Source organism: Schistocerca serialis, chromosome 3 (genome assembly GCF_023864345.2).
Source record: "Schistocerca serialis cubense isolate TAMUIC-IGC-003099 chromosome 3, iqSchSeri2.2, whole genome shotgun sequence".
Taxonomy (NCBI): domain Eukaryota; kingdom Metazoa; phylum Arthropoda; class Insecta; order Orthoptera; family Acrididae; genus Schistocerca; species Schistocerca serialis.
Genome location: NC_064640.1, coordinates 364014410 through 364030427, shown reverse-complemented (window position 1 = coordinate 364030427; position 16018 = coordinate 364014410). Strand labels below are relative to the sequence as shown.

The 16018-nt window shown below is 39.7% G+C and overlaps 1 protein-coding gene across 2 annotated transcripts in view; it reads left to right on the top strand.

Moving 5' to 3' along the window:
* The window catches only part of LOC126470180 (segment polarity protein dishevelled homolog DVL-3), a 122709-nt gene that overhangs the window by 26046 nt on the left and 80645 nt on the right, over positions 1-16018 (top strand). For both annotated transcript variants that reach the window (XM_050097835.1, XM_050097834.1), the window contains exons 5-6: positions 3478-3546; positions 12885-13067. In XM_050097835.1, coding sequence (XP_049953792.1) covers positions 3478-3546; positions 12885-13067 — 252 coding nt within the window. The remainder of the gene's footprint in view (positions 1-3477; positions 3547-12884; positions 13068-16018) is intronic.

The window sequence follows — 16018 nt, the reverse complement described above, 5'->3', positions numbered from 1 at the left end:
GTCTGAACAGTGCCTTTTTTTTTTTTTTTTTTTTGATCGGACAGGTCAGTGGCAGGCAACATTCAGTCAGTGCAGACCCATCATACAAAGTGGAAACATGTAACCAAGTGCCACAGTGCCTTCACCAACATCGTAGGGTGGAATATCGGCATGTGAGTGTGCTTGAATGGGGCAGATGATTTGTCTCTGGGAAGAGGGGCTGTCATTCTGTGACAGTGCGGCTCATAACAGGGCATGCTGCTTTTACAGTGTGGTGTATGTGGAGCCAGTGGAGAGAAGAGGGTCATACACAGTGCCAACAGGGTACCGAATGACACCATGTGACCACAGCAAGAGATGACTGCCATCTTGTCCGCTACACCGTAACAGACAGAATAGCATCATCCACAGTGTTGGAGCGATGTTAGAGCACTGCAACAGGTGCCAACAAGTCAGTGGCTCAACACCATCTTCTGTGAGCTGAACTGGTGGCACACATGCCATTGTATCTGCTTTCATGGACCAGGAACACAATTGGGCAGCATAACAGACAAATGTCAAGTGTGATGATTTGGGCTAACATTGCGATCTCACCTACCATGTCTTGAGGGCAATCTGAAGAGTTACCACCGCATTAGAGAGGTTTTACGGCCCTAGACACTACCCCTCCTGCAGGTTGTTCCACTTGCCATATTTCAGCAGGACAACACCCAGAAACATGTAGCAAGGAATGTGCAAGCATTCTTGAAAGAATGACAGGTACCACTGCTTCCCTGACCAGCCCATTCCCCTGACATGTCACCCATCGAACATGGCTGGGATATGCTCAGTCACCAGTTTGTTCATTCAGGTCCTCCTGCAGCCATAGTTGATGCTTTGTGAACACTCCTACAAACCGCGTGGTAGAGTATTTCCCGGCAGCATATTCAGGCACACTTTGATTCCACGCCACAGTCTCTGGCAGCTCCAATTGCAGCATGTCGTGGTGCTACCCCATACTGAATGTCCGTAGTCGCAGTGCATGTACATGTCGGTAATGCAAATCATTTGTGTCGTGTCATGTCCATAATCAGTGGAGTTGTGTCAGTGATCACATCTCTCAGGCTTAGCGTTTAACTTTTTTCCAAACAGTAGTGTAGCTATTATGTTGTCTTTTGGTCCACGACAGCATTCTGTGTTGTTCAACTTCAGTAACCACACACAGCTTATCTGCATGCATCTCGATGTCCACTGGTGGGGATACTATAGCAGCCTTGCATAATGATTACTAGATCTTCACCTTTTTTTGGTGTTAGCGAAGCCACACTTGTGCATCACTTGGCTACGATGATTAGGCAACTAAGTCAGTCACCTGCATTGGCCTGACACAGCTGCAACATTTCTTGTGGTACTTTGTCGTGGTGGTTATTTTAAGTTGTGAATACTCGGAGAACCCAGTGGGTGGTGACCTTTGTCATGTGCAAAATTTTATGCAAGATACTGAAAACTGATCCATGACTTTTGTTCACTTCTTCCACTGTTGATTCAGTAGTAACATCATTGAGCACCAGGGCCTCCACTTACTTGTGATTATCAGTTCTTCCTGTAGAGATGGTCTGCCACTTGATAGACTACATCGAAAGTGTCTGTGCCACCTAGTCAGTCATATGATGCTGCAGTGTTGCCGTCCAATTATCTCTCAGTATTCCACTTCATCAATGAGCAGCACCTTTTTTTATGGTATAGAGGCACACTGTGGTACAGTGGCAGAGGATTTCAATCTTTACTAGGACTGCAGATAATTACCTGCAAAGAGACTAAAAATTAATTACATAACTTCATTGTTTTGAGGTTATCATGCAAACTGTACTGCGCCTCATTCAAAGCCCGTGCACATGATCTACAAATAGCATTATTACTAAATCTGCTGCATTATCACTACCTTGAGCACAATAGTATGTTTTTGATTTGACCCCGAAATATTTGAGGAAGTATCATATGTTAGTGGATCTTTGTTCTTTTGTTTGGCCGTCCATCAGTTTTGTAGTTTTCACTGTCAGTATTCATTATTGATTGTGTTTGTCTTGTTACTGCCTGCAATGGTTCTATTGTGGTAACAATTTCACTGTCTACAAAAGCGGCATATGTAGTATACTGGATGCACAGTATCTGCATTGGAACAAGAAAGCCCTTTCCAACTTTGCACATATGCTCCCTGTAGAGCTCTCCACCTAGTACTGGATTAGCAGCATGCTGAGGGAAAACTGGTGACATTGCAAAGTAGTTTCCCTCTAACTAACTCTGGTTGTTGCAGCGATCCCCAAATCGTGATATTAAACACTCTTTATAAAATGGCATGTAGAAAGCCCTGTGCTTGTAAATGCTTTGGCCAGTACTTTGAATACAGACACCGAGAATCCACTCATGGCAATGATAGGATCCACTGCAGTCATTTCCAGTTCAATTGTTCAAGAGTGTACTTACATCTACATCTACATTTATACTCCGCAATCCACCCAACGGTGTGTGGTGGAGGGCACTTCACGTGCCAATGTCATTACCTCCCTTTCCTGTTCCACTCGCGTATGGTTCGCGGGAAGAACGACTGCTGGAAAGTCTCCGTGCGCGCTCAAATCTCTCTAATTTTACATTCGTGATCTTCTCGGGAGGTATAAGTAGGGGGAAACATCCAGAAACGCACCCTCTCGAAACCTGGACAGCAAGCTACATCGTGATGCAGAGCGCCTCTCTTGAAGAGTCTGCCACTTGAGTTTGCTAAACATCTCTGTAATGCTATCACACTTACCAAATAACCTTGTGACGAAACGCGCCGCTCTTCTTTGGATCTTCTCTATCTCCTCCGTCAATCCGACTCTGTACGGATCCCACACTGATGAACAATACTCAAGTATAGGCCGAACGAGTGTTTTGTAAGCCACCTCCTTTGTTGATGGACTACATTTTCTAATGACTCTCCCAATGAATCTCAACCTGGCACCCGTCTTACCAACAATTAATTTTATATGATCGTTCCACTTCAAATCGTTCCGTACGCATACTCCCAGATATTTTACAGAAGTAACTGCTACCAGTGTTTGTTCCGCTATCATATAATCATACAATAAAGGATCCTTCTTTCTAAGTATTCGCAATACATTACATTTGTCTATGTTAAGGGTCAATAAATTAACTGCAGCCACAGATTCAGTTGTGCTTTGGTAAGTTGTTACCTAAACTTCTCTTTGTGTTGTTTTGATCCTTGGTTCATTTATTTGCTTGATTTAATAACTTCTGCTATTCATTATACTTGTATTGTAAAAAGACAAATAATTTCAGTGCACATACTGAAAATTTGTTCTTTACACATTTTTTAGAGAATTTATTTGCATATTTATTCTTTTGAATGTTTATTTTTATGACTTACTTTAGACATGCTTCATATATTTTGATTGCATTATTTTTATTGTTCAATATTTCTAATTACTGCTGTTATTTATTTTTTATTTTTTATTATTATAGGCCATCATAACATTCATAAAGGCTCTAGACATCATGGCGATAAATATGAAAAATACAATAAATACAATGGTAAGTGCATGGAACATGGAACACATTTTTTTAGGCTTTACTTAGGCTGTTTGTGTGTATAAAATGTCTTTGCCTTTCCATTACAACACTGCTTTTGTCCCTGTCCACCCTCCCACGCCTTTCTCTCACCCCTACCCTTCCCTCTCACACTTCAAGGGGCTCACAACTGTTTTGTGAGTATGTGTGGTGAGCATGGGACCACAAGCAATTGCAGTACTACTTCTTTTTCTGTTTTGCAATTTTATTCTACCGAGCGAGGTGGTACAGTGGTTAGCACACTGGACTCTCATTTGGGAGGATGATGGTTCAAACCTGAATCTGGTCATCCTGATTTAGGTTTTCCATGATTTCCCTAAATTGCTTCAGGCACATGCCGTGATGGTCCCTTTGAAAGGGCATGGCTGACTCCCATCCCAATCCTTCCCTAATCTGATGGGACCTATGACCTTGCTCTTTGGTCCCCTCCCCCCAAATCAACCAACCAATTCTATTCTCTGGCTATATCTTTCCTCTGGCTTATTCTCAAGGACAGACTTCCTGCTAACAACCTAGATCGATCGTAGGATTTCATTTGTGGCTTCTCCTACATTATTTGCACCAAATATTTTGGTTAACTTTATTTTGGCCCCACGTCTGGATTTGATCTCCACCTTCACAAATACTTTACAGATTGTTCGAGCTGTGCGAGGAATGTGACCCAATACCAAGTATGGTAACCAGTCCACCATATTTGCTCCCAGAAAAGGTCAAAATCGTGTGTTACCGCAGTGATGTGAAGCTGTATTTCCCTACCGTCAATGCCTTGTTTTAAATGCCGGCATTTAGTGCATATATCTCTCCGGTGTACATTTGACTCAATTTGTCGAGAGTGTGGTTGGTCACTTCATCAAAACTCACCATGTGTGCTACCACTTGTCTGTGTCAGTTGCGTGAACAACCACCATACCCAATCATCAGAGTGTGCTAACCTATTCAAGGAATGTAAAATCCAGCAACTGAAGGTCACAGATTGTCTCTCATATTTTGAAGCCAGAAAAAAGTTATTTTTTGTATCCAGTGTCAATGATATTGACATTTGCAAGTGCTGTGGCCTGGTAGTTGGCAGTACATGGTGTATTTACTGTTTTAATGTGGACACCTGGTAGTTTTACCAATAAATTTGACTATAGGGTTCTTTCTTGGGAACCCTCTCCCTGGAAATCCGTAAATCAGAGGCCCAACCCCAACCCCAACCAGTGGCCGAAGGAGCCAGGAACTGTGGTCTCATGGCTACCCACTCCTCTTCTTTTCCTACACCTACTGTGGGTAGGCCCTCACAAGAATTTCAGCTATGGCCCTGGAGGTGCCAGATCCCCCCATACCGTTGAGAATTGGAACCGATGTTTGATGATGATCCACCCCCACCAGTGACAGGCAGTGATCTTGGGATACGACCTGTCCTGGCCGCTTGAAGCCTAACCAGGACACCCTCAACAGTGTGATCCAATGGAACTGCAGTGACTATTACTGTCACCTGTCGGAACTACAGGAACAAATTTCCTTTTATTCTGTGATATGTGTTGCTTTCCGAGAAACACACTTCACTTGTGACTACTCCTCAACTCTTCATTGTTACCATGAAATCTGTCAGAACCATAGTGGGTCCAAAAGAGTGTCTGGTGGGGTATGTACATTGGTTCGCACAGATGTCGTCAGTGAGTGGGATCCCCTCCATACCGTATTGGAAGTAGTAGCAGTACAGTTGTAAATGACCCTCGCGATCAGCATTTGCAACATTTATTTGTGCCCATATAGGGTACGTACATAACTTATGACTACCATAATCCAAAAACTCTCCCAATTTTTCTCCTACTTTGGAATTTCAATGCGCACCACCCACTGTGAGGAAGTACTACTTCATGTGGTTGGCCGCCTTTGATTGACCACCTTCGTTATGATCTTTATCTGTGTCTTCTTAGTGGGCAGTACTTTTACCCACTTCAGAGGTGGCTATGCACTGTATCAGCTGTAGACCTTATGATCTCTTCCTCCAATCGTGTGGCTTTACTACAAGGACCACTACACAACGATCTTTGTGACAGTGACCACTTTTCAGTGATACCGTATTATCACCGCCCAACACACCAATGATCACTTTGAGCTCTTTGAAGAGCCAGTTGGTAGTTCTGTACCTGTGTTGTCACCTTTGCACCCTCTGTCAGATTGCATCAACAAGATTATGCGGGTCAGTCACCAGTGAGATCACCCATGCCTCTGGAACTGCTATTCCCCTTCCTGCAGTGCCACTTCCACCACTGGCTCATGTCATGGCGGACAAAACACTTTGCAAGCATTATTCAGGATTGTCAGAGAATCTTGTAATGTCTCAAGTGACACCCTCCTCACCTTTAAGTGGCTTTGTGCTAAGGCTCACCATCTGATTAAACGCAGTAGGACTGAATGCTTGAGGCACTAGATTCCGCCGGCCGGAGTGGCCGAGCGGTTCTAGGCTCTACAGTCTGGAACCGCACGACCGCTACGGTTGCAGGTTCGAATCCTGCCTTGGGCATGGATGTGTGTGATGTCCTTAGGTTAGTTAGGTTTAAGTAGTTCTAAGTTCTAGAGGACTGATGACCTCAGAAGTTACGTCCCATAGTGCTCAGAGCCATTTGAACCACTAGATTCTTTTCTTGGGAACATATACCTCTTCGCCTCAGAGGTGGTCCAATCTCTGTAGTCCTGTGGACCACCCAAGATCAATGACTAGTTTGGTTGCTTCTTTCATTGTGATATTTGTACTAGTGCATCAGATCTTGCTGAACACCCTGCAACCCACTTTGTGACAGCTACAGCACCTATTTCTTAGCTGTCTTATCTGTCAAATGAACAAATGACAAGTAAGAGACATCTCCCTGTATGAACCTTTCACTGACAGGAAACTACTTCAGGCTGTTGACTCATCACATACCACCACCTCGGGCCCCTATTCAATTCATAATCCAATGATACATCATCAGAATGTTATTCAAAGATTCTACTCAGGATCTTCAATTGTATTTGGTTAGAATCTGTTTTCTGTTTGTAATGATGAGATATCATCATCCAAATCCATAACCAGTCAAAAGTCAACGTCCATTGACAGCTACCACTCAGTTAACCTCGCCAACATGTGCTGCAAACTGCTTGAAAGGATGGAGGTCTGACAATTGTGCTGGGTTCTTGAATCATCGATTGTTGTCCCTCAATCATCATGGTTTCGAGGAGGGATGTTCCAGAATCAATCATCTATTTGGGTTGGAAATAACGATCTGGCAAATCTTTCCTAAATGCGACCACCTCATTACAGTCTTAGGGCATGCAACACAGTTTGGTGCAATCACATTTTACTTGACATCAATGGCGGGGGCCTTTGAGGCTCCATATCAATTATTATTCATCAGTTTTTATCTCACCAGTTGTTTTCGGTTAAAGTTGATATATCACTCAGCTCCACTAGAGTCCAAGAGAACGGTGTCCCATAGGGCCCTAGTGACCTATTTTGGACCACTGGTCATCCCTGTGTTGTATGTCGACGACTTTCACAGTTGGTTCAGCTCCCAATCTGTAACCTCGGTTGAACATTTGCTCTGAGGTGCCTTTGGGCTTGGATACTACCCCATCGCTGCCATATATCTTGTGTGAAAACATATGTCGTGCATTTGTCGTCTTACCACAGTATTAGTTGACCACAGTATTATTGCACCTGGGAGTGAGGGAGCTTTGGTCAGCTTACCATGAGGCAGCAGGTAATTGAATTTGATAGTATATGCACAGCTGACCTGACTGGAACTGAAAGAAGCATTGACATTGTGATAAGCTTTACTTAATCACTATTTTACTTGTTTACTGTAATATCACTGCATGTTTCCAATAACGGTAAAGTGCAGTAATGTTGTGGTTGAGTAGTTCATACTGACCCAGAACACTACTTGGGCACCCAGCACTTGGACTTTGTTGCAAAGTCCAGATGTTTAGGATTCCTCTTTGATAAAAAAAATGACATAGCTGTTCTGTATTTGTAAACTAACGATAGCTGCATGTGAAAGCTTAACACTATCTGCTTCCTTGCCCACACCTCGTAGGGTGAGGATTGTGCTACTTTCCTCCATATTTACTGGCCCCTGATCTCATCCTAACTGGACTGTGGTAATTAGGTTTATGACTCTGTGGTGTCTTCAGCTTTAAAAATGTTGGACTCAGTCCATCATCTGGCCACTGATGCCTTCTGGACTAGTCCAGTAGACAGTCTCATCAGTGAAGCAGGGATTTTTCCCTCTTCATTTCAGATGGTACCAGCTCATACTGACTGTTGCAATTGCCAACTGAAAATTTCCTAATCATCCAACTTACCAAATTCTTTTCACATAGGAAGGACATTGACCTCAAATTGTCTGATCTTCTTCAAGGAGCTATAGTTTGTCACCCTCAGACATTTCGGCATCTGTTCCTTTCAGTTCTTCTTCAAGAGTTTCAAGGAGTTAGTGACATTTACACTGTTTGTTCTAAAACCACATTTACTCCGGTTGTTCTAACACCACGGATAATATGGGAGATGCTGTTACATCTCCCACTGATCAGAAACATTTGTTGCTGGGAACATATAGAGTGTTTATAGTAGAGCTGATTGCCATTAAAAGAGCCCAGTATTTTGTCAGTAACCTGCCCCAACCATTTCTTAATTTGTAGTGACTCTGTGAGCAGTCTCCAGGCTATTGATCAGTGTTACTCTTGTCACCCTGTGATAACTGCTGTTCATGACCTTAGTCATACTGCCTGCTCATTTGTCTTTCTCTGGATCCCAAATCATGTGGATATCCCATGGAGTGAATAGGCCAGCCATTTAGCTACTGAACCAATTACTCGTCCAACATTCGTTTTGGCAGTCCCGGATGTAAATAAGACCTCTCCTCACTCGAATGTGGAACATCATTTCCTAGGCTACTGCTGCCACTAATATCAAGGAGACTACTGATGCATGTTGCTTCTCCTCCAGTTTCTCCCAAAAGGAACCCACCATCCTAAATCATACTGGGTTAACATGGTGTTTCATCGTGTATAATGAGCCGCCGGTGGCGTCCCCTTCTCCGGTGGCGTCCCCTTCTCCGGTGGCGTCCCCTTCTCCGGTGGTGTCCCCTTCTCCGGTGGCTTCCCCTTCTCCGGTGGCTTCCCTCTCTCATTCCTTCCCCTTTCCCTCCCACTCTCTCATTCCTTCCCCACTCTCTCTCTCTCTCTCTCTCTCTCTCTCTCTCTCTCTCTCTCTCTCTCTCTGGATGAGTATTGTGAAATGTAATTATTAAAGTCTTCTTTACAATTTGGGAACTTTATTTGTTAGATGCTCTTTCTCTTTTTGTCACCTCTCATGTAAAATCGTGTTTTAATTGATAAACTTTATTAGCATGTGTACTAATTTATTGATTAACTGTTCGCTGTTCAGTGCTTCATGTATAAGATTTTATCAATTTATACAAAAATATATTAGAAATCTAATACTTTCTTAACTTTTATTTGTCTGTTCTTGTTGAAATTCATAGTCCTTACGTGTATTTGGAATAAACTGCCTTCAACTATTTACATCAGATTTTAAAATTTTATTGAAATATTTTTATTTGCAGGAAAAGTTTGCTATTGTTTTCCATTTTAGCTCCCCCCCTCCCTTCCCTTTTTTTCCGCATATGGTCTCTTGGCATGTGTTGTATTAAACTGTTCGAAGTTCAAGGTTTTTACTGTCCTCTGGAGAGAAAATATTATTATTATTAATGTGTGTGTGTGTGTGTGTGTGTGTGTGTGTGTGTGTGTGTGTGTGTGTTTAATCTTAGAAAGGTAGCTATTAAACAAAATTCTACACCCATATGTACAACTGACATTCAGTGCCCTATCTGTATGCTGCATGGTAGGTTATAATCAGAGAAAATGTATGCAATAATTGATTTTATGAAATTATTATTATTATTGCTGCTATATTCTAATCTCTCTCTCTCTCTCTCTCTCTCTTTTCTAATTGTGTCTCAATCTCTCTGTTTACTATTACTGAGAACTGTAATTTAACAGATGTTAATAAAAACCATGTCTTTTTTTTTACATGAACAATGGAAATGATTTTGGTACAGCTTGTTACTTGGTATATATCTTTATTTGTAAAAAAATATGGTTTTTTTGATGATTAAAATACTCTGTTTAATATTGGTCCCTGATTGAGAATAAAACTACAGTGTTATTCGAGATTGTAACAAATTTTGGTTTTTGTTTTGAATTGTTCATTACATGTGCATACACTTTACTTGGGTCTTCTCTTGCTTCCAGTATGTGTACATAACAAAAACTTCACGTGTTATCAAACTTGCTGAATGTCTTCCGATCTTGGATCTTCAGGCAATTTCCATTAGGATTATAGGGCCTTGTTGTTGACATCATACACATATACCCATGTTCCATCACCTGTTATATTCTTCTTTAGAAGCTCTTGATCATTGTCAGCTTCATTCAGCAATGCCTTAGCGATGTCTGCCGAGTCATTTTTGGTCGAAATTCAACAATTTCAGAACAAATTTTGCTGATACATGTTTCATGCCCAAAACATCTGAAAAAAATACTTGGCATGAACCAAATAATATGTCAACATCATCAGCAACCTTTCTAATGATGATTCAGTGATTTTCCAGAACCTTTTCCTTCAATTCTTCCATACTGTCATTAGTAATTTATGTGCTAGGGCGTCCGGGACAGTCATCATCTCCAACATCTTTTAGACCCTCCTTGAAATGTTTTTCTCCCTTGTAACTCTTATCTTACTCATAGCGGATTCACCAAGAGCCACAATCAACATTTCGAGTGTGGTGCTGCACTTAATTCCATTTTTTTGAGCAAAATTTAATGCTAATTCTTTGATCCACCTTTATCTAAAGTAAAAATTTGCATAGTGCTTGAAAAGTTTATAACCTTTTCAAGTGTGAACAATAAACTAAATTGAAAACAGCTGAAAATACAAACATACATTAGGAACATGTGTACCAACAAGATAAAAAATTTGAAGATCAAATGCATAAAGCCTGCAAGCTTAGAAAACTTTCTTTACTTTTTGATCGTACCTCGTATAGTAGAAATTAATTATGATAATAGTTTTAAAATATTTTCGTGATTAATTTTGGTCTGTATGTTTAAAACAACCAAGTCAGAAAGCAACTTTAACTGAAAACAATCAAATATTTTGCTTGTTGGATTGTTCAATGTTCACATTACCCGTGAAGTCTTCAGTGCTTGACAAGATGTCTACCATGAAATTGTTTAATGCTGTGTTACTACTGTCTCACTTTAAGAGACTGAAAGTGATTTGTGATGTCATTTAGATGTATACATGTCCTGGACACTGTCATATAGTATACTTAAAACACACAGACAGCTTTCCAAAGTAAAAACTGTCAGTTATTGTGCAACAGTGTAATTTTACCAGATGAATAAGTTGAGTCTTTGCAGAGTGAATGTAATTGTGTATTGCTCACAAAGTGGTGGTGGTGTTTATTTTATGATTTTACACAGAAATCCATCATTTGTTATCACCTTGCTGCTTAATTATAAAGGTCCAATTTATGGAAAAATCATAAAACTTGTTATTTTTCTTCATAAGATGTGACTTTGTTAAATTCAGTCTCACAGGAGCTGCTTGGTGGTTTACTTTTTTTTTAGCTGGATTAGCTGTGTTCGAAGGGTTGGAAGCTCAAGATCATCATCTGTGAAACAGATTTTTGGAAAAATTAATTTTATATCATGTAAGAAATGAGGAAGGGACAATTGGCAATGTGCACAGGATTTTTTGTGTGTCTTTACAATAACTGCACCATGACTGGATTCTATAACTCTTCTCAATTCCTTTGAAGCATCAAATTTCACAGGATACATACATGTCCTCAGGTTGGGAGGCGATATTCAAAAGCTGTTACCCAGCTCAGCACATTTGTGAGACATTGCCATTATTACAGACATAGATGGAAAGACAGATAATAAATGTGGCACCATAGTTTTGGCACTGCATTTATATTCAAGAAGAATATGGCTCAAATATTTTCAGGCTATTGTAATTACACTGTTGGCCATCAGAATTGCAATGCCATGAAAGTGATCTGCAGCAAATGCCAAATTGGTATTAAGTATACTACGTGCTTGGGTATGCAGGTGATCAGTATTTCACTGCAACCACACACAGTAGATAGGAATAATGCCTTCTACATTCTGTATTTAAGGAAAGATTACAAAGCAACTTCCTCATTCAAAAATCTTATTTGTATGTTGCTGGTTTGTGACAAGATTGTGTTATTCCCTGTGTAAGGAAGAGAGATTTTGACGATCGTGTTGCAGTTGGACAGCAGCTTTATTGTAGTGTATTGTGAATATGATTTATCATTCCACAATATTACTCACTTTCCTCCAACTGGTGAACTGATCTATCCACACAGCTATAGAGGGACATACAGTTAAATGAGGACTCCGAACTAAGGTGTAACTTCATATTTTCACATTGACAAAAATTACCAGAATGTAAGATGTTTCAAGTAACATGTAAAAATCCTAGGCCAAAGAAGGAAACATAGGGTCCGTTATCTGGCACATTGCCACTGAGTCACTGATTGGATATTATATTTATTTTCCTCTGTCCTATAAACGTGCATACCCAGTGAATTTCTTTATACCTGTTGTGCAATCTCTAATCCAAACCATGGTTCAGTTTGCCATTTTTCACATGTACAAAGTAGTGCATAGTTTTATTTTGTACCCATAATGTTGCTTCTGAAAGTGTTCTCTAGCAGAGTAATTAGTATACCTTTTTGATATGAGGAAACTTATAATAATTTGCTAGAGTAGCATTTGTGTTGTGATGAAATAGTATTAGTTTTATTACCATTTTGATATGAGGAAACTTATAGAAATTTGCTAGAGTAGCATTTTTGTTGCTATGAAATAGTATTAGTTTTATACTTTTTTTAAACTTTGAAGGTGTTTAAACTTAACTTTCTGTATTATTTTCTTTCTGACGTGTTCTATTAATTGTACTCTTCTGTTTCTTCTGTGATGTAATCATCTGTAATATCACTCTGCATATTTCTTCTCTTCTCTCTCTCTCTCTCTCTCTCTCTCTCTCTCTCTCTCTCTCTCTCTCGTCAGCTTAAACTTTTTTTGAATTCTTATAAAATTAATATATGCTGTTAGCTTTGCAAGTAAATATGTATTACATTGTTTATGAACAGTAAATGTTACGAGGATTGCAGAATTTTGTAAGTATTGTAAAATTTTTCAAATAAAGTATGTGGATCTGTTATTTCGCATTGCAGGACTCCGCATAAATGGCCACTCAAAACATCGTTCTGGGCACGGATATGAGTCATCATCAATGCTCAGTTCTGACTTGGAATCCACTAGTTTCTTGGAATCTGAGGATGATGTATCCAGTAGAATTACGACAACAACAGGAAGAGCAACGAATCTGTCGGTTGACAGGCAAACTCTTGGAACAGGTAAGTGCATTAAACCCGTTTTGAGCTGTTTATGTTTGAACTCTTATAATTTGTCACGATCAAGAATTGCATGTATATGTTGATGTCTTCAGCTGGTGTAATATAATTCTCTCTCTGATGGAGAAGTTTCTGCTCATCAATTTGACACATAATTAGCCTGAGAAGCAAGTGGCTAACATTTTGAATCTTTGGAGTTGTTGTGATTTAATTTTTTGTGCTTACTCTAAAGCACAAAAGCTAATTTCTTGATGGTTTATAAAATGAGAATTCATCAGTTTTTTCTCTTTGTCCATTTGTAAAATGAGTAAGTGCTCCATGTCAATAAGGGCAATTAAACCCAAACAGAGAAATCTGAAGAGCCTTGCTTTGTGTGATAGTCTGGTGGTGGTGGTGGTGGTGTGTGTGTGTGTGTGTGGGGGGGGGGGGGGTGCATGAGCGTGCGTGCATTTTTTCAAGAACCATTAATATAGTCTGCATTAAAGCATTAATTGATAGTCCCTCTCATCTTTTTCTTAACAAGTTATTGTTCAGGAAAAAGACAAAGATATTGTACATTAAAAAGAAATATTTAAGTTTACTACAAAAAAAGAGTTCACTAACTGTTTAAATTTTCTCACCATTATTTCATAGGGCATTTTGCAATGTAAATGAACAAAGCAGCCCTGAAGGATAGTTATTGACTGCCTAAATATAATATCCAGCTATGAAAATAAACTTATCACTATTTAACTGTAAAGGATACTGCTGATTTATTGAACACTTACTAAATTCAGTAGCTAATCAAGGAGAAATTTGGAACAGAAATTGAAGTTTTAGGGTTTGTCACTGGAATTCTGTGAGACAGATCAAAATAATTGGAAGATAAGTTGAATGGTATGGGGTCGCAAAATGAACTCCGACAAAAGTAAAACAAGGGTAATGGAATGTAGTCAAATAAATAGAGACGCTGGAGGCATAAGATTCTGGAATGAGACACTAAAAGTAGTAGATGAGTTTTGTTATTTTGACAGCAAACTAACTGATCATGACAGAAGTAAAGAGAATAAGTGCAGACTGGAAATAACAATAAAACATATCTTGGAAAAGAAAAATATGTTACCATCTAATATAAATCGAAATGGTATGAAGTATCTTCTGAAAGTATTGTGTGCAAGTGAAATGTGGACAATGAACAGTACAGGCAATAAGAGAATAACATTTGGCATGTGTCATTTACAGAGGAGTGTTGTAAATGATATGAATAAGGTGAGTTAATTATTAAGAGGTAATAAGAGTCAAGCTCTCATCAACCTCGACATTGGTTTGAACACTACAGTGCAGTCCTATTGGGGGGGGGGGGGGGGTGATATGCTCTTGCCATCCTCTGGCCTTTGAACTGACTTCTTCAGCCAGTTATAAAGAGGCTACAGTTTATTGTGGACTCTGAACCTTGATGAAGCTTCAGTTTTTTCACATTAATAAACATTGTCATAGGCAAAAGAAGTAATAAGTAACAGATAAAATCTTTAGATTGGTTCAAGAATCAAACCTCCAGACCTTTGGATCCATAGTCTAGCAGCATGGGAGGAGCGGGAGGAAAATTTGACTAAAAGAAGGAATATGCAGGAGTCATCCTGAGGTAACAAAGTGCAGTTAATTTGATAATGTAAGAAAGTTAGGGGTAAAAAATTATCGAGGTAGACTGAGACTTGTCTGTTATAAGTAGTTTCAAGATCATGTAGGTTACTGAAGTTATGCAGTGATGACAAGACTGGTACAGGATAGACTAGCTTGGCACCACCTCCTCCTCCTCCTCCTCCTCCTCCTCCTCCTCCTCATTAAAGTCTGGGCATTATATGTGTTGTGATGTTTCTAAACACAGGAAGCAAGTGTGCTGGCATGAATTTGTTGTTGTCTATTATGAACCATATTAATACATGTTATAACAATGTTCAAAGTGAAATTTTGACAGTAGCATTCAATCTCTTAGTAAATTTGGAGACCAATGGGCCTAAAGAGGCTCTAAGAATTCTCTCTCTTTGACAAAGTATCCAACTTTTGTTTTATGTTAGTTTAGTTTTTTTTTTAATTTTATTGGTAATTCCTTGAAAGTAACACACCTACATGTAAGCTGTTTGTCCATCCTTGCCTAACTCAAGGTGAAACAGTCTGATTTATCTAGGATAATATCCTTTGGTTTTGGATTACTGTAGTTCATTGTCGTGCATTTATTCCAGAATGTAAGAGATGCATCTGAAAAGTTTGGTGAATGGTCTCATAAAATATGTGAAACAAGTGTTACAAATAAAATACTTTTACTGACCTTGAAAGTAATCACCATTTGCTACAGCACCGTTCTGACATCGGTTGTAAAGCTGTTAGAAACTGTCAGTAAACACTTCTTGTGGAATCGGTTGAAGCACCATGGTCACCTATTGTTGGAGATGTACAATGTCTGCGAATGTTAGTGAAAGTATTCACGGTCTCTACGTACCTTCAGCCCTTCTGCTTTCATTATCAAAGACAACCGTTGATTGTCTGCAAGTGTCTGTCATACATTTGTGTCATCGTAAAATGGAGCAATGCATTAACATGAAGTTTTGTTCCAAATTACAGAAAAAGCAATGGAGACTCGAGGACTGTATCTGCAAGTGTATGGTGTTGAAGCAGTGAGTAAAAATGGCGATTTTGAGTGGTTTAAGAACTTTACAGGTGAAAATGATGGTGTCGAGGGTGAGCCACATTCAGGTCAACGCACACGATCCCAGAAAACATTAGACTAGTGCGACAGATGCTTGCAGATGATTGGCAGCTGTCTTTCTGAATAACAGCAGAGGTGTTGAAGATAAACAAAGACATTGTAAGCACTATTGTTCATGAACATTTGCAGACAATTCAGATATCTAACAACAGATGACCATGGTGCTGAGAGCTATTCTACAGGAAGCATTTGCTGACAGTTTCCAACAGCT